General features: G+C 34.5%; 1 protein-coding gene across 1 annotated transcript; it reads right to left on the bottom strand.

Moving 5' to 3' along the window:
* Positions 1 to 7,391: 7,391 nt before the first annotated feature.
* LOC145681199 (uncharacterized) lies at positions 7,392 to 24,575 on the bottom strand. The gene is made up of 4 exons (XM_081752701.1): positions 23,773 to 24,575; positions 17,643 to 17,815; positions 10,149 to 10,288; positions 7,392 to 7,566 (listed from the first exon to the last, which is right to left on the bottom strand). Exons 1-3 carry the CDS (start codon positions 24,047 to 24,049, stop codon positions 10,280 to 10,282), a joined length of 459 nt encoding a protein of 152 aa, XP_081608827.1. The 5' UTR covers positions 24,050 to 24,575; the 3' UTR covers positions 7,392 to 7,566; positions 10,149 to 10,279.
* Between the last annotated feature and the right edge of the window lie 22 nt (positions 24,576 to 24,597).

Below are 24,597 nucleotides of genomic sequence, written 5' to 3'. Positions count from 1 at the left end.
TAAAAAAGATCACTCTTTTCACATGACTCAGTTAACGTGGATGAAAGTCCAAGAGTTTGGGCTCGGAGAACGGTACAAGAATGATGCAAATTTTCGTCTAGTTTGCGGGAAAATGAAAGGATTGGCATATCTTCCCATATTTGTTTTCAATTTTTCTAAAATTTTGATATTGGCGAAGCTAAATATTTGTAAATAGTGATATATATATAAACACAATAGTTCCATGTTGCCTTTGCTTTTAGTATTTGCTGAAGCTGGCACTATTTTCTTGCACTGGTGCTTGCTTCTGCGTCGAGTACCCGAAACTTAAATTTTGCAGAGTTCAACACCAACCGAATTGTTTTCCAAGTTTGATTAAAATAACATAAGCTGTTTAGGTCATTTACTTTGCCTCTACTTAGTTCAAGAAAGGTGAAAAAATAACCGTGACAAAATTTCCTATTTGATATTTCTGACAGAATCACTAGAACCTTTTATCTCTTATCTCAAATACGATATATAAAATATGTAACTATTTAATAATAATAATAATAATAATAATAATAATTATTATTATTATTATTATTATTATTATTATTATATGTTTTAATTTGCTTCAGTTGAAGATTAAAGAAAGCAATTTCAAAAACTATTTCGATTCATTCATTGTATTTGTATTATGTTCTAAAAGACACTGGTGATGAAATTATCATGACAAAATTTTCGGTGACGAAATTACCTATATGGTAATATTTTGGTGACAAAATTACCGGTGACGAACTTTCCGCCGCCCTATATATATACGGGGTTGGATGTATGGCATAAGAACTATAGTACACAAAATACAAACCAATTTGTACTAGGTGGCCGCTAAAAAGCACCAATGCCATCTATCCGAGTCAGAGCAGGGCGAAGATGGTTGACCGAGCGGGAGCGAGGGGATGCTTCCAAAGGGAAAAGGTGAGTACATTACCATTTTAATGACAGGCTATAATAATTCTGCATGTAGTTTTACTTTTGGGGTGCCACTCGATGTAATTAATGAAGTATTATAATTACTTGGGTTCCCTCGAGCAGACGGTTCTACCGAAAACAAAATTTATAGGTTAAATATGATGTAAAACACTTTTCGTAAAAGCAGCAGAGTGTAAATATTAAGTAATTTCTGTTAGTGGATATCATACTGAAATACATTGTGAATGGTAGTGAACGTGTTCTAAGTGTAATTATTTACTGAAGCGTAAGGCGGAAGAATAGAAGAATGCAAATAGAGTAGAAGTAAACCGCGGGAAGTTCCGATTCATACGTCAGTTATGGTCATCTGCGGTGGATATAATACTAACATTTTTTTAATGTGTGATAAAGAGAGAAGGGTTATAAAGTTTCTGCAGAGTCAAGGTATGATGGGGCGTAAAATCAACCGTGGAAAGTATGCAAAGGGAGTAAAAGAGTTTTTTTTTCTTTAGCATCGAAATTAAGTGTTTTCGAAGATAACAATTATTACAGATGTTTTAAATGTTTTTCCACCATCCTCGTTTATGCGTATACCCTCGTCGCTGATGTGACTGCTCCCTACGGATGCACCCTTTCGCTGCCGCTTGGACACCTCTGCTGTGCTCATGCCTTTATTCGGTTAGATAGAATTCGTGCTTTTATGTTGGTTCGTGGTTTATGCGCTGTAGTCTTTAGAACTCCTCATTTAGTGCATGTTGTGCAAAACGAAACCGGAAAGTGCAAGAAATGTGTCAAGATTGGGTAGGATCGTTAGCCTGTAGATCTTGCAAAATGTGGTGCGCCAAAAGTAAGCTTATGCGTAAAATTCATAGTTTTGTGTGACTGACTGGTTCTCGCACAGGCAAAACCGCTTAAGTTAAAAACTTGAAATTTGGACAATACATAGGATTTGTGATGTATGGTACCACTAAATAAGGATTTTTGGAAAGGGAGAGTAAGGGGTGGAATGTACTTTAATAATGTGGCCATATCTCTGAATCTCTTAGGCTTAAATACTTGAAGATTTATTTGTCCTTGTCATTTAAAATAATTAGACATGTATTTCCTTTTTTGTTTTGACATACAACCTAGAATAGAAGAAAAAGGGCGGGACCAGGGAAAAGGTCAGAATTACTTTAATAAGATGGCCATATCTCTGAATCCCATAAGCTTAAAACTTGATCTTTTGTATTTAGGCTCCTAATTTAAAATAATTTGAACGTGTTTCAATGTTTTTTTAATATTTCGGTAAAAATCGATTGATAAATATGGGGTTGTGGATTTAAAAAACAGTTGGTAGGAAATGAAGAGATGAAGAAATATGTTATAAACCACCCATATCAAGAAAACACCATTGAATCCTAGTGACGCTTTTTCTGGAGAGAGTGTGAATGCCATACATATGTATCATAAAACAGAAAAGCCTAAAAAAAGAAAAGTAAATTATGTAAACGTTAATAGTTTGTACAGTCCGAAGCAAGAAACCTGCAACATAAGCATGTAAGTTTATTGTGAAACGGCGAAATCTCTGGTTCCAAAATAAACGTGCAGGGGAGGATGCCCAGGTTTCTCCTCGCGTGATTCGTGCCACTTAGACGTTATGTTGATTCCCTGCGCTCTTATGCGTAATTTGCAACAAACTTACATAGGCGGACTGTACCTATTTGTATGAAAAAGTAATTAATTTGCAACTCGTCACCAGACAATCTATTTGCTTGGAGATCCTAATTTTCCCAGCATTGAAGAAGTAGAATGATTAGTTAAGTTTTCGTCCAAAAACTCATTGTGTATTGCCTTACAAATGAAATGACAAATTAATGTTTCCCCTTTGTTATACATGTTGTGATGAATGAAATGAGTGAACTTGTAATCACAGTGATGAAGAATGAGTTCTACATGGTACTAGTGATGGGTAAATTCCCGGGAAGATATTTTTCGGGAATATTCCCTGGGAAGATTCTCAAAATGGGAATTTATCCGGGAATTTATGTACAATCAGAAAGAAAATTGCATTCTCTTACTATATTATGATTTCAAAGTTGAATTAATTTTTATATCACAGAATATTATTAATATTGTTCACTGAGGATTCTTTAAAATGTATGTTCTAAACGGTACTTTGTTACTTTATTAACACTTTATTATATTTAGAGAGTACGCATAAATTTATATTTATTTACAATATGTTCTATCAATTAAATATGTGTTAAAAATATATAGTAAATTATATAGTAACATTTTAGATTTATATGTAAGTGGATTTGCTCTATTACTGATATTATAAACACATTAAGTTTATAAATATTATAAACCAATTAGATTGGGTAAATGCTAGAAGATACATGTCTCACAAAGTTATCAACATTTGCGCATACATATTTATATTCACAAAATTTGCTAAATACTCAGTTATCTTTATATTTTAGCACGTAACATTGCCATACAGGGCCTTTCAATCAACCTATTTCTCGAAATTCTATACGTTAATTCACATGTAAGAGAAGTCCGAGTAGGCCCTACCTCTTCAGAAATTCGAGTCAAGGAGAGGAGACAGACCGACGTCTATTACTAATGGTGGTTCAGGGTTTATTAATAGTATTTCATTTCTATTTCTACATAATTCTAAATTACTTTACAAAATGGTTCTTTTTCATCATTTGTAAATTAGTACTTTGCTAATTTTTGCTGTTCTTTAGCATTGAGGGGCAGCTTTTGCACCTTCATTTTTTTGCGATATTCTATTCCGATACGGTTGTTTTATGGTTTCATACGTTAAATTACATTACCAATATTAAATTCAGACAGCATTGCAGATCGAGCGTTAGCGAATGAAGACGGGTTAAAGCTCCCCATGGCACTTTGTTTTTTTATCTTCGATACCAACAATTCACTTTCTTCTCCCACATAAATCACTTCCACTTACCTTTCTGGTTTGTATAAATCCCCTACTGCCCAAAAAATGTGTTCGATACTTCTTGACTACTTGAAAATCACTATCAACCAGAGATGGAGTGGGTCGGTGGGTCAAGTTTTTGAGTGGGTCAGTCGGTCGTGGGTCAACGGCATGTGACCCACCACCCACCATCCCACACAGCAATGAAATATTTTCAAAACGTTTCTAAAACGTACCATCATTTTCCTTCAGAAAATGTATCCTACTTCCCTTAAGGAAATATATTCCATATGTTGTTGAAAACATTTTCCAAATAATACTGAAAATATTTTCGCAATATACTCAAAAATGTTGTAGAAATATTTTATACGCCGTTAGAAAAGTTTTCCAAAAAATGTTTTCTGTACCATTTCCACACATTACTGAAAATGTATTTGAAACGTTTTATACAATGTTAACGGAATGGTTTTTAAAATGTTTTGCATGGAATATTTTAAAATCATTTGCCAATAACACTGAAAATCATTTGCCTAAAATAAAGAAATTTTTTCTAAATATTTTTACAATGTATTGGGTACTTAGTTGAAATGTTTTCTGAAGATTTCTAATCCATTTTTAACAAAAATTAATGTTCTGTCAAATAATAATTTTAAAATATTTTCCACTCATACCAAAAAATATTTTCTATACATGACAAAAAATATTTAGTGAATATTTTCCGTACATCACAGAAAATATTTACTGAACATTTTCTGTGCATGACAGAAAATATTTAGAGAATATTTTCTGTACATGACAAAATATTTAGAGAACATTTTCTGTACATGACAAAATATTTAGAGAACATTTTCTGTACATGACAAAATATTTAGAGAATATTTTCTGTACAAGACAGAAAATATTCAGAGAATATAAGGTAGACATATCAAAAACATTTTCAAATTATTTTCCTTGGTGTTTTGTAACAGTAGAAAATGTTTAGAAAATATTAAACTAGTTTCAGATATGAATTTGTGCTAAGAAAGAAAATATTTACGATTCATTTTTCAAATAGCAATTGATATGTTTTTGTTTTTGATTTGTTATTGTATTTAGTTTCAGAACGTACTTAAAATACTTTCTAACGATTTATGGTTTTCACATAGAATATTTTAAATTCTTTCTGAATATTTTTTCATCATCACCACGATAACACCTACAGTTTGAAATACATTTCTTTCTTCAATACTGAACAGTTTTCCAACTCTTGTAAGTTAAAATATCTGGATTTCATTTGTACAAATTGATGGAGTGGTAGAAGTCTGTGTATACTGGAACCGGTTTAGAACACACAAAAACTTCTATCATCACATAAATTTGTTGAAATAAATTCTAGTATTCTAACTTATAGGTTGAAGAAAGAAATGTATTTCGAACTGTCGGTGTTATGGTAGTAATGACGGAAAAATATTCAGAAAGAATTTAAAATATTTCTCTGCGAAAACCAGAAAATGTTGGAAAGTACTTTAAGTACGTTCTGAAACTACATACAATAACAAATCAAAAACATATCAATTGCTATTTGAAAAATAAATCGTAAATATTTTCTTTGTTAGCACAAATTCGTCTGAAACTAGTTTAATATTTTTTTAACATTTGCTACTGCTACAAAACACCAAGAAAAGTAATTTGAAAATGTTTTTGATTTGTCTACCTTATATTCTCTGAATATTTTCTATCATGTACAGAAAATATTATCTAAATATTTTGTCATGTACCCGGGATCCCTTAATATTACAAGACGACACCACAGGGGGCACTGTGCAATACAAGTGAAGAAAACTAAATTATCTCGGACACACATTCTATATCTATGCCAATATTCCTTGAAAAATGATATGGAGGAACAATAACAATCGGAACAAATCACATGCATTTTGTGAAAAGTATTCTTAATGGAACTAAAAAAAATGCTATAGTACAGTTTCTTACAGACGTATTAAAAATATACGAAACTTACAAACACGTGTATATAATGAGTTTTTCTTATAAAGAATCACTATAAAACGTGATCATATCACCATGAAACCATTTTATTGCACCATGACTCTTAACACAAGGACGACGTGGACCACTCAGATGTCCACTGTCGAGGTGTCTTAATTGTGCTCTTCGTTGTATGTTTTACACAACACTAAAACAGCTATTGTAGTGCGTAGAATAAATGACAGAGCACAAGGAAGACATCCCAGTTATCAACATGTGAGTGGTTCATGTCGTCCTTGTGTTGAAAGTCATGATGAAATAACTCGGGTATAAAGAAATCAGGTCTACTAAGCTAAAGTACATAATTACAAAAGGAAAGAAAATGCAAGACTGGACTAAGGTTTGAACCTGTAACTTCAACTTACCGTGTCGATGCATTAACCACTAGGCTACTCACTGTTTCCGAATAGTCATTCATTCTACCACTCCTGAAGTCAGTGCTCAAGCAACCAGACCGCATTGACTATACCGCAACTTGTGAAGTACTTGGGCAACCAGTGTCTATACTACAGAACCCCACTGGTGGTAAGATTTATACATGATAAATGGGGAAAATAACTTATTTTATATCATGTAAATATTTTATGCGATATACAATCGATTATTTCTTTGAGTTATCGTATATAATAAAGAAATTATCCTTAAAATGATCAAAATTCCACCATTCTACATTACTTATAATTACATAAACCGAAAGCCAAATAAAGGAATGAACCTTTAAAAGACACATAAAATCCTGTAGATTTATTGACAATAATTACAGTAATAATGTATTAAATTTTACATTAAGTATACATTTGTAGTACACAATATATTTAATGTGAATACATAAACAAAAAGTCTCTATTAATTTAAGTCTACTAATTGCATACCGTACATTATAATAATTTGAAATGTATATACACGTCATCAGTGTATCAATTTTAACAAGTTTTATTTAACATAAAAAAAAGAAAAAAAAAACACTTACTTTGTAAGAAAAGTTCGAACAGAGTTGCACCTTACAAACTCTTCCCCACACCCTAGTATTGTAGTTCAGAAGATGACTGTACCAATCACCGAAAACCAAGCAGCAGAATCATGCGTTTACTTACGTCCCCCCCCCCCTCAACACACACAAAATAAGTTAAACTATTTCTTGAAAAGTTCTCTGTCACCTTCATCTAAGAATATATTTAGCGATACGAAATAGGTATATTATACATTACTTTAGAATCTGAAGTGTGATTTAACTGCCATAAATTAAAACTAAGCATAATATACCCGCAAATTAGCTTAAATGAGTACCATACACATCACACGAAGCGAGCTACGCCAATAAAAAAATCACAGTCAATAAGAATTAATTAGATCTTCAGTCTATATTTTTAAATTGGTGTTATGTTGACGCTATGAACTTTGGGCTTCCTATACTAAATGTCTCTATGCCAAACACTCTATATATAAAACGTTTTTCGTCGAATCTGCAAATTGAGCAAGCCGCGCGCTAATGATGGGAGGCTGATGATAGTTTATCACATAGGAAGACACTGAAATGCTAGGTGAGTCACAACACTTTCTTCCTTTTTCTGGGATTCATCCTTACTTACGGTCAAATTTGGTACCGTCTATGTAGTACCTGTGTGCGGCGTACCTTCAAATCATCTCGGTTGATAGCCTCCAAACACAGTGGACTCCTAAAATAAACCAATTGTTGTAAAATTACTATTTGTAGCATGTGTGACAAAATTTAAAAACGAAAGATATCTCAGAATCAAGGTTAAGTCAAACGAAGCGTTTTATGCGGGTTTTTTATCTTACCTCAGGCTATCCAAAATACTAAAACATTGTTTCCTATACTTTTGGAAGTTATATACTAAATATCTTAATAACTATCACTCAAATTTGGTACGCTGAATAAAGTTATAGTGTAAATATAGAATTGAAACTATGATCCAAATTTAAAATAATGATATTACAGAACACAATAAACTTAACTTAGGATGAAAATGGAAACTGTAGATGAATGAGTATTACTGAGCGAAGGAAGGAAAGTAACTCAGCTGGGTTACGAGTTTGACAGAGTTCATACACAGAAATCGTTCGGTGGTTTATATTTCCTGCTTCGACTTAAAAGATAAAGAAGATAAGCTCGCTTTAAAAAGAGTTAAAAAGAAAAAAACTTTTAAAAGATTTAATTTATTCTGAATTTTTGTTCAGTATTTGTAAATAAATAATGTAGAAAACCGACACAGAGCTTGCCCGCTGGACTCTGGTGCCCAAATCCCAACTCCGCTATATGCATGCCTGCCATAAAGTAATAGAGATATAAACTTTTTTTAAAAGTGCAGATTAAGCCTAGCTTAATATTTACATTTTTTTAACGATACCTACAGTATGGCGCTAAATTCGTCGTTCAAAAGCAGAGGAGAGTTTCCTGAGAGTAAAACAGGCAAAAAAGTTCCAATAAACTTAGGGCGAGAAGCCCATCGTTCACGTGTTATAGGCTGCCGAAAACATGAAAAAATCAATTCTAAAGGTCCATAGCTCCAAAACTATGGGACCTACCAAAGTCGGGTCAAGACTTCACTTAGGAACTAATATGTGCTCTATCCAAAAATACATGTTTTAGAATCCTAAGGTACTCACGCAACAATTTTTATGGAGGTAGTTGGAGAGTACTTTATATCATAGGCCCGTAGTCTATAAACATTGTTGTGGAAGCACCTTAGGATTCTGAAACACGCATTTTTGGATAGGGAAGTCTTGACCGGACCAAGGTAGGTCCCATAGTTTTGGAGCTATGAACCTTTAAAGTTCATTTTTTCATGATTTCAGCAGCCTATAACACATAAACGATGGAGTTTCCGCCCTATGTTTATTGGATTTTTTTTTTTTTTAACTCTCAGGAATCACCCCTCTGCTTTAGTACACCGAATTTAGCGCCATACTGTATAAATTAATAAGGTAGAAGTATATGTGGTCCTTCTCACTATGCTCACTTATAGATATATCTTAAAGGCTAGTGATAAATAACACCAGCCCTCTGCTCCTATACCACCCTGTGATACCGGAGCAGGACGTTTGGACGCAAAGCCGTATATCTAAATAGGTTAATCTACTTAAATGGGTTATAATGTACTTCAAAAATAGAAACCGGATGATTACGTACTAAAAGCCTTAAAAATAGGCATTAATATCACTAAAACTCAAAAAATAACTGCACAACCTAAAATTAAGAAGTTCGGAAAGGTTAAATTTGATCCACATTTTCTTTAAAATGCCATGGCAAACAGTCACTGAAAGTCTCAGTTGCAACAAATGCTTAATTTAGTTCTATTTTTTTTTTTTTTTTTTTTTTTGTATAGTGCAGAAAAAAATGGGTCTAATTATTTTGTTTTTAGAATGATATATCCTAATTTCAGGAAAATCGGACACAATGACCTGCAGAAATTTTTTTCAGCATGAATCTATATTGGGCTAAAATAAAATTTGCTGTAGGCATCCTACAACACCCCAAAGTAAACTTCTGAAGTTATCTTTACAATATCTCTAACGTAAAGGATATTCATAACTTCATAGCAATTCATTACACTGCATTACTGCTTATTACTACGTATTTGCAACACAGATAATTGGAAAGGAAACAACAGTGAAATCTAATATACCTATTGAATAATTTGCTTTGTCTTATGTTACAATTACCATGACATTAACATTCGATGACGGAATTATGGGCCAAATCCAGCATTATTCTGCAATGTCAACAGTTTCAAAATTCTGTACGCGAATTCTTTTATCAGCTTGAATATATTTTCTTCTTTCAGTTCAGTTGATTTTGAGTTTAACGTCCCGTGAACAGCGAGGCTATACAAAACGTGAACCTACTGATTAACGTGGAATCCGAACCACGACGTGAGCTCTCGTCGGGAATTTTCTTCTTTTCTTGGGCGGATCGTCTTTTTGAAGCATTGTCTCGTGTCCTGCTTCTCTTTTTTTCCTTCGAAATGCATCAATAAAGCGCCAAATCAACCAATGTTGTTCCTTTACGTTCGATATATTATAAAGAACAGAAGTTTGTTTATTTTGGGGTGTCATTGGCTGCCTACAGTAAATTCTATTTGACCCATTCTTCCTATTTAAATGTATCGTTAGTGCCTATTTCTATGAAAATTTATTAATATTATAGTGTCAAACTTTCTATCAATACAATAGTCTTAACTATATGGTTTAATGGGCATATCGAATAATAATAATAAAACATTCAATAAATACTCACTTCCTGAACTACCCAATACATAGCATAAAGAACAGCTATGTTCATTCCAAAACCAGCTCGTAATCATTTTTTCTGATCTCTCGGAACAGGTCAGTGCTTAATAAACATTTCTTACGTTTTGTACCTTTTTTTTAAATAATCTATTATAGAAAAAGAAAATGTAAAAAATTAAAATATGTACAGTATTTTACAAATTTTAAGTCACATCTTTATAGTAACTAAAAATTAATGAGAAATGTACATTGTTTTTAACTTAAATTAGATATCTGAGTTCAATTGAGGCAAAAATAAATAAATAATAAAATTGTACCATCGCCATCTCAGATATTGTTCAAACTTTTTTTTAATAGGAACTAGACATGTTTTTAAGGGGCCTTTTTTTTGTCGAAAAAAAATTCCCACCAAGTAATGGGCCATCAAGGACGGGGAGTACAATTCATGAATTGTAGAAAACGTGGAAAATGGTCAAATTCGGAGCCTCACAATTCAGCAATGGAGACATGTAGAGTTATAATTCTTGTTGTGGTATGTACATAGGGATATGAATAAACTATATTTTATTATAGTTTGGTTTGCGCATGCGTATCTTTAAGTACATAAATTAACAAATGAACGTAAGTTTATGTGAAAAGTCGAAGTTTATGCTTTTTTCGAGCACTTCCGGTTCGAATTTTAAATTCTGTCTTCACGGTTGGTAAGACCTAGTTACCCGCTCCCCCCCCCCAAAAAAAAAGTATCGCTTCTGTATGCAACCGTTTCATCGCAAAAAATTCGAGCAATCGTCAAATTTTCAAAAATCGTCATTTTCTCGAAAACATCATAATTTCAAATTCTTAAATTTTGTCAGATGGTTCAACTGTACATGAATAATAAACACACCAAATAGCATTCTCGACCAATGCTTCATGAATGAACTACAGCCTTTTTAAGTTAGCGAACTTTCGTTAACTTTGAAGGCACAGTTTGCAACAATGAAAGTGGAAAAAAATGCTACCGAAAAGCACCGTGTAAAATTTCAAGATAAAAATTCTATTTTACTGCATGTGGACTTCGCTTAAATTAGACTGTTATTCTGCAAAGGGAAGTTCAGAGTGATCACTGGAGAAACGAGCAAATCTCCTTTACGGGAGAGATATATAATTATGAAACAACTGACAGTTTTGCCGTAATAAGCGATGACAAAACACACGATTCGGCTCGTACTCATAGCCATGAATAAGATTCTAAAAATACTCGAAGAAAAGCGAAAATATGCGTTATAGAAAAAGGTTCGAGTACGTGAAAATAAGTGTCTACAATTTAATAAACCGTTTCAGTGATTTCTGATGGTGCTGCATTCCACTTTAAAAATTGCTTTCAGATGTCCAAGATGAAGACAGGTCCGATAAAGCAGTTGCTTTTCAGTGAAACCGGCCGTGGTAAGGGTCTCTGCGACGTATTGGGGAGAGGGGGGATAAGAATGTGGCAACACGGGAAGACGAAAAACAGATTCACAGTATTAAACCAGCAGAAAAATTCGTGAGTATAGTGCAAGTACCAACTCCGGGTATTACTCTCGTCTTGTTGCCAAAAACCGAATTCGACAATTTAAAAAAAAAAGTGGGAAAGTGTGCGACCGGTAACCGGTATTTACCGAAGTCATCTTTGGCTTTTATGGCAGTAACGGGTTACTATGGACTAACTTCATGCTTTCCCCAAAATCGAGCTTCTGCAATTCAAAGTGTAGATTTAAGAAATTTGCAAAAATTAACTTTTGTTACATACATATATAATAACCAGTGATGGATAGCAGAAATATTATCAATAAATCAAATATTACATGAAATTGCAGTGTTCTTTGTGTTTCCAGGAGGCGCGGTGGCTCAGTGGTAGAGCGTTCACCTCCGGTGCTTGGGGTCTTTGGTTCGATCCCAGCTCGCGCCGTGTGGACTTTGTGGTGGACAAACACCATGCTGGTGGGTTTTTCGAGGTTCTCCTGTTTCCTCCCACTTTCTTCATTCCGCCATTTCACTCATTTCTCATAATCACTGTCTCCTTTAGCCTAACCGGCATAAACGTGGGACGTAAAACTCCCAAGATTTCATTTCATTATTTTTTCTTTGTTTCCACATGCACCTTCAACAGGGTACAGGTTTCCAGAAGAGAATATAAGTGTTTTGTGACTATCGACAACGTGCTACGAGTTGTGAGTGCACCTACACCTATTGGAGCATCTGTCATGGTTACATGCTATTAGCGAAGAAGACACTAAGTAAGCAAATAATTACTTCAGAGTGGAAAAAATCAGTGAAACTTTGTTTCGTAATCGTAATTTACACCTTAGGTTACATCGGTTTAAGAAAACGGAGAAGGGGAGGCTCACCTTATTATTTGAGAGAGCCTTTTTGATCAAAATAATAAAAAGGAGCCAGGAGAAACTTTTATTCCATATTTAATGAATGTGAACCACAAACATCATCAAATTGTTGCACTTTCATTGTTTTCAGTGTTGCCAACGGTGATATTGAAGTTAATGAAACTTCGCTAACTTCAAGAGGCTGTAGTTCATTCATGAAGCATTGGTCGACAATGCTATTTGGGGTGTTTATTATTCATGTGAAGTTGAACAATTTGACAACATTTCAGGATTTTAAATTATGGTGATTTCGAGAAAGGTGATTTTTGAAAATTTGACGGTTTCTCGAATTTTTTTTTTTTTTTGCGACAAGACGGTTGCACACACAAGCAATACAATTTTTTTTCGAGAAGCGCGTAACTAGGTCTTACCAACCGTAAAATAGAATTTTAAAATTCGAACCGGAAGTGCTCGACGCAAACTTCGACTTTAGAGATAAACTTACGTTCATTTGTTAATTTATGTACCAAAAGATACGCATGCGCAAACCAAACTAATAAAATATATTTTATTTATATCCCTATGTACACTCATGTCCAAAATGATTGTCGCATATCTATAACTGTCTTCTTGTAAGAATATAATTTGATAATGATTTTGCAGGGTACTATTAATATTGATACTACATGTATAATTGGGAAATGTATATTCGTAGTAAATTTCAGAAGAAAAGAATTACAAACACGAAAATTAGAATGAGTAAAACAAAATGTTGCTAAATGGACAAGAAAGTTTTATTTTCATTTTATTGTTCTTATTTACTGCTCTTTTGACATGAAATTTGCCACATACATCGTCTTTCCCGATTATACACATACTAACATTATAAGAAATACCGGACGAATTCGTTATCAAATTATATTCCTACAACAACATATTTATAGACATGCGACAATAATTTTTGTCATGAGTGTACATACCACAACAAGAATTATAACTATCTGTCTCCATAGCTGAATGATGAGGCTACGAAGTTTACCATTTTCCACGTCCATTCGTAAATTGAACTTCCCGTTTTGATGGCCCATTACTTGGCGGGAAAATCTTATCCGACAACAAAAAATACGGGTCATTTAAAAAACGTGTCTAGTTGCTATAAAAAAAAAAGTTTCAATAATATCTGAGATGGTGATGGTACTTTTTTTTTGGCTGAGTTGAAATGGAAGGCGCAAACCATTATTTATGTTATTTAAATGTTGATTCATTTTGCAATAGCAATCTACACGTAATACGTAATGCATAGTACTCCGTAAGGAAGCTATTATGAACTCACGGCATTATGTAAAGTGATGATGCAGAACCACAGGAGTGAAGTAAAGCTCTATTAGATGTAAGGCATAGTTGTATGGGATATAAAATTTTTACACTACCCTCGGTTACGTGCATATCCACCGTCGCTGACATGCCCGCTCCATACGGAAGCACACCAAGCTCATCCTGCTACGCCCTTGTGCTCACTCTGTTAATAATATTCGTGCTTTTCAGTGGCTATCTAGCACTGGTTGATTCGTATTTTTCACACTGTCGTTCTATCATTGCTTTTTTTCATGGTAATCTTTACTTTCAATTTTCAATACATATATTTGCGCCTGATTTACATAAGAGTTGTACTTCTGCATTTCTGAAGCACAGAGTTAAGTTGTTCTAAAGGAGAAAATACTTTCGGAAAGAAGAACAGGTTACAAATACAAAACATACCTAAAATATAAAAGCTTACTCTTTTCTTTATCATAGCACTATTGTATTCTAGATTCCTCGCCCAACTAAATGAGGATTTCACTTACGAAGTATCAATAACACTAAAACTGTATTCTGTAACCATAGCCGCCCGCTGCAGGGAGCACTTGCTTTAGCAATGGATTTTCCTAATTAGTATTAAAATATGCTAAATTTTTTTATTCACACACAACAGTTAGTGAAGTTAGCAGTGAGTTGCAATAACTGTTTTGTTTTTTTTACATTAAATATTATGTGGTTCTACGTATTTGTATCTGCGTCTTTGCTTGTATGTCGGTCATTTTGCCCACTTCCCCCTGTAAAAAAATCCTGTGGGAGTTACTATGTCTACATTTCCCTTTAAAATTCGCTTATATACTACATATACATCTATATAGCAACTAATTTTTAATAAAGATGAATATATTTATGATTACGCCAACCACACGATTAAATTAATCGAGAGCCGTAATTAGTATACACTACTTTAATTGGTTAGTGCATCACATACACGACAATGACAACTAGCATATCTGAGGATGTTTCATACTGTGACCAGAAAAATTTTCTTCGAAATATCCCATGCTGCAGCTAATTTAATATTATATATGAATTTCGATACTCGAAAAGAAAGATCAATTGAGACGTGTTAATTTATCCTGAATAACTGAGTCCTGCAACCAAGGAAGAGGGGTTAAAATAACTAATTGTCTATAACAGCCCAAGTACCGGCAATAATTAAGCGCAATGAGCAATTACAAAGACGAGACGGCTATTTTTACCGCAAAACTGTACAGCTGTTATTCCTTTTGCTTAATGTAACCAAGTAAGTTGGTTAACACCTTTTGACAATTTTCTTGGTAACTAAAGGTCAGAAGGTATAGCGTCATTGGCTTCCCGCACTTGGACCTGCTCGTCACTGGGGGTAAGAGGATAGCAAATCACCAGCCACCATTCACTGCGCTCACCGAGCCACGAGTAACCAAGCTGGCAACTCCCTATAAACGTCATTACAACTTTTCACGGGAAAGCAACGACGTTATACCTTCCGTACTATAGTAATCCAGGAAAAGGCAAAGTGTAGTATCACTGAGTACTACTCGGTTACTATTCGGCTACACGACTTCTAGCGTAGTTTTAACCGAAATTCGACTATCAGCAGCTAAGTTATCATTTAATTCTTACTCTGCACACGAAAAGAAAAAAAAAAGTTCATATGGACCCGTAGTCAAACGTCTATAGTTACAGGCTGCCGAAAACGTGCGAAAAGGAAATTTAGAGGTCCAGAGTTCCACTACTGTGAGACCGATCCCAGTCGAGTCAACACATTACTTAAGAGCTAGTACGTGCCCTATCCAGATATCCATATTTCAGAATCTTGCCGCACTTACACATTATTTTTTATAGAGCCAGTTGAGGAATACTCAGAAAAGTTGAAGTGCTCATAAACTGTCCATTGATACGCAAGCACCGCAGAATTCTGAAACATGGGTATCTGAATAGGGCACATACTAGTTCTAAAGTGATGTCTTCCTTGACTGCGCTCGGTCCCACACTGAAGCTATAGATTTTTAAAGTTTATTTTCTTATGTCTTCGACAGCCTATAGCGTCGAAAGTATGGACTTTTTCACCACAGGTCCATATTAACTATTCCTTTGCTCTGATGTGACAAATCACCTCTGTAGGTTTGATGCTTTAATTTTTTTTACACCCTATATATATACCAGGGTTGGCTGGTTTAAACCAAAAAACGAAAAATGTTCGTAAAAGTTTAAGTGTTTGTAAAATCTTGATGAACACACATTTGTGGGTTATCACGTTTCACTCCCATATATTATTCGTGTTATATTCAGACCTGAATTCCCCATTCATTACTCAAAAAGATTATACTACAAAAGCATTTTTTTTTTTTTAAGTTTATAATGTTTGTGATTTTTTGTAGTTGTTATTATTGTTATGTAATTGCAATCAAAGAAAAATTCTAAATATTGTTTCGTTTCAATGTTTACTATTGATAAAATACATCGAAATGCCGTACTTTGTGTGTGTGTGTGGGGGGGGGGTCATACAGACCCCACGAGAGGCATTTAGTGAAATGAGAACTATTTTTGGTATCTATTTATGTATAAATGAGTCTGAGCCAAAGTGGACTCAAATAATTCGTATCTTTTTCAATTTTCTTACTGATATGCAAATTAAGTCGTTGTATTTCTTTAATTTGGACCAATAAAAGTCATTGTTAACTAACTTGAACTAAGTTAGTTCTGTACTCCGTAGTACTTAGAAATTGTCCATATGTAAATCTCTATAATAGTTTTACTTGTGCAACTGTTTATCTTTTTGCTCTTCCGAAATTACTCTTGACAATTATATCAAGAAGCATGTAAAGATCAGTTCAACATATTTTTATCAGGATTCCTTCGTGAGTGAGTCGGCAGACGTATGTAACACGGAAATAAGGCAGACGTATGTATTTCTCTCGGATGTAACTCAAGAAGCGGTTTTTATTCCGCTTTAAGCTTATGTGACCCCTTCCAGCATAACCCGGTTGTTGCACAATAACATCAGGATGAAAAAAAAAAACTTATTTCTGTCCATATATGATATGAATATATAGAGCAAATTATTTAAACCAAACAAACCTGGTTTAAACCAAAAAACCGTTTTTTTTTTTTCAATAAAAACCATGTTTTTGCCAACCCTGATATATGCTAATATAAAGAAACGTGGAGAAAGTTATATTGTTTACTGTAACGGTTAGTGACATAACCAAGAAGGCAGCAATCTTCTAGAACACAGGAACGTCTTCCCATTTAGCTGTAATAAAAACAGAAAACAACGTGCCCTGCGGGGCACTAACCCGTCTCCACTCGCTAACGCTCACTCGGCATTATTATGTGAATTAAATGTAAAACTTTGGTAAAGAAAGAAACCAATTATTACACTTTTAGCCAAAGCTCACGCTCACGCCTCAAGCTGCGGCTCACGCTCATCACGTTGTTCATCATAAACTCACATACTCTAGGATCGAACTAGGTGCATTGAGAGATCTACTATTTAATACCGTGCCTACAGTCCCTCCACCCCCCAATTTCACACTCAGTTGAATAAACTGTGTCTGTGTAACGTAATTAACTGACAAATTACACTTGTTCTAATACAAAAAGAAGAAATGAATATCGTAATCTGAAAATACATAGTACTGCCCGCTGATCTAGTTACTAGTGTGTGTGCATTTCGGGCACGTAGTCTCACGTTCGATTCCCTGCGGGAGAGTACAAAAATGTAATTTCTTAATTATTTACGTTCATTCTTCATCCATCTCGTTTAGCATAAAGAGTATAACTATGGAACGTTATCTGAACATACATAGTTCACTCACCTTTTCTCTATCATGATCCCTTTCTATTTTTAGAGCTTGTCTTTCTTGCTTCAGCTTACATTCCATTTCTTCTTTCGACGTCTTAAGATCCCTCATGTTGCATTCCAGCACTTTGTTCCTCGCATGACAACTAGCTAGTTCCATTTCCGCTGTTTCTAACCTTTCAGCTAAAACTGAAAATATAATAATAAAAATAAATATTATCATTTTCCTAAATTTGCTTTCTGTATAAATATGTAAGAATTCTCAAGGAAGTATTGTGACCTGCTTACCCAACGCACCAGAAGTAAGCATTCTACAAATGAACCACCGTGATCCTCACGTCTTCTTTAGACTACATGGCATAAGCGTTAAGATATAAAACAAACGTTTCATTTGAAGTTTTACAACCCCAAGCAATAAAATTATTTCCGCCAGTTGAAGAAAGACACACGCCGCGTTTTCATTTTAACTTTTACGATAATTAACATAGAACAAATAAACAAATGCCGATCGAGTCGAATTGTAGAAGATTCTCTACGCTCGTTTCTATAATTAACAACTAAAACCACGATGCGTAACTAGATGAAACACAACAATAATTTGTCATCACTTATCATATATATATTTAAAAAAATAAAAAGAACAGCCCGTTCTGCATTGTTACTACGCCTATATCTGTATTTTGACTTGTTAATTTTATTCAGCATAATAACAGAACTCAAAGTGAAAGACAATATACGCCAGATAACAAGTAAAAGTATAAAGTACTGTCCTAGCTCCACATCTCAAATTCATTACATTTCAAATCTTTGATCAGTAAATTCAGTCTCAGCAACTAAAGTATTTCTTACGGGAAGAGTTATATTACTGGACGAAAGACACTTTAGGAAGGCTTACTTGTTACGGGTGTAAATACGCGTTCGAAGGAATGCCATTGAAACGGTTGTGATATAAACACCAACCAACATGGGTATGTCGTTGCCACTAAAAACTACAAATGCTACATAACCGAGTCAGGACAGGAGCGCAACAAGGAATGGGGCAGCGTGAAGTTGCGTCCGTAAGGAATAAGTGCGTCAGCGAGGGTGCGTATGCGCGTAAGCTAATGATTATGTAAAGACTAAAATCATCATATATTGTTATTAATTACCAGGGTTGGCCAAAACCATGGTTTTTATTGAAAAAAAACTTTTGGGGGGGGGGGAGGTTTAAACTTTTTTTTGTTTGTTTAAACCAGTTTTTTGGTTTAAATAATTTACTCTATGTATTCATATTAAATATGGACAGAAATTAGTTTGTTTCCCCTTGGTGTTATTATGCAACAGCAAGGTTATGCTGGAAGGGGTCACAAGCTTAAAGCGGAATCCAAACCGCTTCTCGACTTACATCCAAGAGAAATTGTCCATTTGGACACGAAACCGGGACTAATTGGTCACAAATGCGATTGCAGACTCACTCACGAAGGACTTCTGATAAAAATACGTTGTACTGATCTTTACATGGTCCTACTTGTTAATATAATTGTCAAGAGTAATTTCAGAAGGACAAAAAGACAAACAGTTACACAAGTAAAAACATTATACCTAGAATTATATATAAATCGGGAAACTCCCGCCTTAGCCATTAGGAAAATCCTGTTATTACTTTACATGTATCTGTATGTAAAATTTTAAGGTCAACGGATCATAATCACTACGCTAAAATTGAGGTATTAAATTACAAATTTGGTATGTATATATCATTCAATAAAATTAAAACCAAGTCAAATCCAAGCTGATGTTGGAAGCTACGTAGGCACTTGATAAATTTGGCAATTTCTATCAATATATTTAAGCAACCTTGGCTTCTTTATAAAACAACAGGCATTCATTCAAGTAGAAATATATCATTTGGTTTCATTTCGTATGTTTAGGCTTAACATCCTTATGAAATACCAAGTTTATCACGGAGAGGACTCCTGCTTAGAGGGACACCTCGAATCGCTACTTGGTTTACACTTGAAAGATGGGTTGTGGTTCGACGGTCGTGGTCCTGCTTAAAGGGTGGAAAGTAGATAAATGTAATGCGGATGGTTTGATATGTGGAAACGTCACCATGAAGTTCACACGATTTAAAGCATTTTTCGTTTTTTTTTTTTTTTTTGTTTAAACCAGTTGGTTTTTTTGAAAAAAAAACAGCTGGTTTAAACCAGCCAACCCTGTTGATTACACACTGCTCTCCTGAAATAAAAGTAGTACTCCATTGGTAAATTTTGCAAATCTATACGGACCTAAAATAGTACATTCCCACGTAAATGTAAACTAAAACAAATACATTACAACACAAATTAAAATCAAGTTGTATAACCTCTACTGTTACAAAAAATACATCCGCTCGTTCTGCCATAAATTACTACAGCGCTCATCCCGGAAAGTTAAAATTTGACTCTGTTCAAGAATGTATATAAGTAATCAAAATATAAGAATGTGAATATGGATGAAATAATCAGATGAAAATCGTAATCTGACGTGTAAGTTTTAAAACGTAATTCAAAGCAGGGTGGAAAAAATCATGATTTTTTTTAAAAAAAATCATTTTTGATGATTTTTTTTATTTAAATCAAATCTTTCTCCTCGTATAATACAACTCGCGAACTGAAGAAAAAGCATTACAAATTAGTATTAAATGCCAATTATGCCATTTAAGTGAAAGTATTGAGGTTGAATTTTGAATTAATCCCCAATCGTTAACATATATCAATCCCAAACAATGTTTCTTAGCTTTAAATTATGGCTTTTTTTTTTTGGTAAATTATAGACTTTCAGTCAAGCATCATCCCTATTTATCCTAGGATGATGGTTCATACCTCATTCTCTTCAGAATAGAACAGCCTTTAAAACGGTAACACTCACATTTTCCCTATCATGTCCCTGAAGCGCAAAATTTTGAGAGATGTCGGGATTTTTTCTGATTTTTTTTTCAAATTTTGATCCCCTCTGGACTCCCTTGTGTTAACGCACAGATCTCAAAATCAACTGTTAAATATTAAGGGTGTACTAAATGTGTGTATAAAATTTCAAGCTTCTATCTTGAATAATAAGGGCGGGAAAAATATTTAACAATGAGCTAAGAACATCCTCACCATACCCCAGATGACACGGATGTAATATAAAAATTTCCTCAGACATGTTATTTATCCTAGAATAAAACAGTTTCAAACTGTACCATTCAAATGTGTCCATCGTGTAGGCTATCTGGGGCTGGAAAATCACGAAAAAACGGATTTTCTGTTAAGAAATATCCCCTTTTTTTTTACTTTTTAGCCCTCTGTACCGCCTGTGTTTAAAGGCAACAATCTGAAACAAATCTGAAAAATACTAAGGGGTGAAGTGAATGAGTGTCCAAAATTTCAAACTTCTAGATACAAAAGTAAGCCCGCAAAAAATATCCCCGAATACCCCAGATTTCCGTATAAAACATGATCTCAGGTAAAAGTTCACTGAAACATCCCTATTTATCCTAAGATCATGGTTCGTACATCATTCTCTTCGGAACAGAACAGCCTTTCAGATGGTACCATTCATATGTCTCCATCTTAGGCGGGGAAATCGCGAAGAAAGCTGTTTTTTGTTAAAAATATATATATATACATATATATATATATATATATATTTTACATTTTCGCCCCTCTGGACCCCCCTGTTTTCACGCAGAGATCTGAAATCATCTGAAAAATACTAAGAGTGCACTGAACGAGTGTGCAGAATTTCAGTATTCTGAATGCAAAATGTAGGCCCGCCAAAAAATAATAAAAATAGGCACAATTTTTTTTTTTTTATTTATGACGTCCTCACATCCTATGTCTCGACGCAGAGAGAAGTGAAAGCATATGTAACGTGCTCTAAAATTCCTTCAATCTTGAAAAAACGAAGTAAAAAGCTTTATTGGTACTTTTTTAATCGAATAATAAAGATTTTATCCTATCACCTAAAAATAGGTAATATAATTTAAAAGTTAAGGAAAAAGTACAGCATCGCTTATTAAAGTGACACTTTCTTCCTCAAAAGTCACTGATATTTGGCAGGGGCATATTTTAAAGGAAATTGTAACTAGCTTGCGGCACGAAATACATAAATTTTGCTGAAGTTATAAAGTCTAAACAAAACAACAAAAAAAAAAAAAAAAAAAAAAAAATCGGAGAGGGATAGGACACTTCTAAATACGCCGTATTATCTGGGAACAAATATATAGACGCGCACACAAAAGAATCTTCGTCTTAAATGTCGATGGTGATTTCCCCGTTGGAATAGCTAACGATTTACAATATAAACCCTATGTTACGAAGAGAAGAAAACAGGATTGCCCTGTTACCCGTTCAAAACGGGATTTTCCCTAATCATCCTCTGCATGACACTTGTTTTCAAAGCTGTACATACTGTACATTTGAGTCTTATTGTATTATGATTATCATCTTCCATAAAATCGGAATAACAGAACAGAAACGGGACTTTACTTATTTTCACTTTAAATTATTTCGGAATTTGATATAAATCAACGATTTTTATTTAAAAAATCAAGTAATTTAAATCTTGATTTAAATCAGACTGATTTAAATCAATCCACCCTGATTCAAAGTATACGCTTGTATTTACATACTGCACAAAGCCACCACCATGAACTCAAGTTATGAAGGCAATGTTCCAATAAAAGACAACTTCTTAATTGCTTCTTATATGCGAGAATAAACCATTAAAATGTACAGGAGAAATATGTAAATTGTTCTATTTTTCAATATCACTCTTTACTCGCAGTCGCACCTACACTTTGCTGGCTCCTCTACCTTTACCGTTCTGATTCAGACAGCACTAGTGCTTGCTAGTTCCCACATAGCACGGGTCATTTTGAACTGTAGCATGGTGTATATCCGAACTCTACGACACTATATTTATTCGCACAAAGCTAAAGTCTTCCTAGACTGAATCTGCTTCGAGAAATGTAGCTCTTCACTTTGAAAATACTCTCTAAGCTAGTAAACAGTGAATTTTCCGATTAAAGAAGTTAACATAAATATTGGCAGTATCTGACCTAAAATAGAATAGCGCAGTATACGTTAATACATTACTGCTGCTGATTCTGACAACTCATCTCCACTTTGGGTTAGTGTATCAACCTTTAAAAAAAAAAAAAAAAAAAAAGGTAATAGTATACAACAGCTCCTCATCGTGTTCCGTACTCGAGGATAGTTCTTACTCTTGCACCACGTACAGAAATGGTGGTATGTCATGTACAAGTGGTAATAGAACACATTAGAAACCCAGATCATGTTGTACTCACACTGGAATATGCAGTATGAGTACACCGTGATCTGCGCTTCTTATGTGTGCTATTACAACTTCTACATGAAATACCATCACATTTGTACGTAATGCAACAGTAAGAACTATCCACGAGCACAAGACATGCAATATGCGTTCAAGTCCCTTCTCCCCCCACACACACATAGTGAAATATAAAGTACAGGGGCACTACAGAGGCGCACATAAAGTGCACCGTACTCGAGGATAGTTCAAACTCTTGCACCACGTGTAGAAATGGTTGTATGTCATGTACAAGTTTCAGTCGATAAGTAAATGAAAATCGCTTTGTTACCCCATTTTCAAGTTCCTAGGTCCTCAATGAATAATCCGTAAAATACTGAACTTCGTGAGTCCTCGGAAAATGATGAGGACCTGTTGTATACTATATCCCAGATTTATTCTGTACATTACGATTAATTTTATTCTCGCCTTATGTAATTGACCCCACATTTTATTACCCAAGCCTGGCCCTTACAATCAGGAACCTCAAATTAGAACAGAAAAGACGGTGCAGTTTTACTATACGGATCCACACATTGTAAAATGTACAGAAAAATTTTGGAAAGTGTTTAATTTGCCCATTTTATGTTGAGAACAGAACCCAACGAATCCCTGGGGGGGGAGCTTCTAACCTTTCTACTGCTACTCCTACTACTGCATACACTATGGATCCGGATAGTAAAACTGCACGGAATAGACTAATCTATAGTTTGCTTTCTCAGACTCATTGCAACTCATTTTAGTTTACATTAACTTTACACTTTATGCTCACAAGATACTTTATCGAAAATATCTCCAACGTCGATATTTACCTTCCTCTGCTGATGGTTCTTCCTTTTTCTTTTTCTGTAATTGTCTTTGGCCATCACTATCCCCTTTCCTTTTATTTAAGAGGTCAAATGTGTCGTCAAAATTTAGCTTTGTGGCTATAGGTCTATTCAGAAAAGTATTTTCAGTACCTACGTAGCTTCTGAATCGCTCCATTAACTTCCCTATAGATCTCGTATCAGAAGTCGGAGAATACATGATTCCTTCTTTTAGATAACTCTTCGCTTCACACAACTTAACGTGATAGTATTTAAGCTTCATACATTATTTTGCTGTACTTTACTTCGCCGGATAATAATTGGTACTGGTACAGTATAAATCCTGCCAAAAATCCTGCATATCACTGAGAATAAAATTTTTAACACATTCGAGACGGAGCCCGCCACGTAGGCGGGCTATGTTTTCTTGTTCAGTGGACGGAGCCCGCCTGCCCGGCGGGCCCAAGGTTTCGTTACTTTGAATGGCAAACGCATGTCCGTAGGTATGTTTCGGCTTCTCATTTATACTTTGTGATGCCTCAAGTACTTGTAAAAAAAATTCGACACTGCGACCAGTCCAGAATGAGAGACTGTTTCCGCGCGAATTTGTCAATTGTGCTTCAACCGAAGCAGCTGTGAATGAGTCATCAACATACATAACTTCTATATCTTGGTTTTATCGGTTTGATTGATTTGCAGCACAAATCAGCCTTGCACTAAATTCTTAGTGTAAACTAGTATTTTGCAATTTCATGATATCCAATCACTCTGTAAGGTTCTTGTATTTCATTATCAACGATGTAACTGCTTGTAAAAGTTATTATATGTACC

This window comes from Thermobia domestica, chromosome 3 (assembly GCF_964235325.1).
Source record: "Thermobia domestica chromosome 3, izTheDome1.hap1.1, whole genome shotgun sequence".
Classification (NCBI taxonomy): Eukaryota; Metazoa; Arthropoda; class Insecta; order Zygentoma; family Lepismatidae; genus Thermobia; species Thermobia domestica.
Note: the sequence above shows the minus strand (reverse complement) of the source record. Positions and strands in the feature narration are given on the sequence as shown.

Excerpts from the sequence above, each read along its gene's own strand:
- LOC145681199 (XM_081752701.1), bottom strand. The coding sequence starts at position 24,049 with ATGAAGCTTAAATACTATCACGTTAAGTTGTGTGAAGCGAAGAGTTAT. Across the intron at positions 17,816-23,772 it reads AGAACCATCAGCAGAGGAAG|TTTTAGCTGAAAGGTTAGAA; the intron begins GTAAATATCGAC and ends TTATATTTTCAG.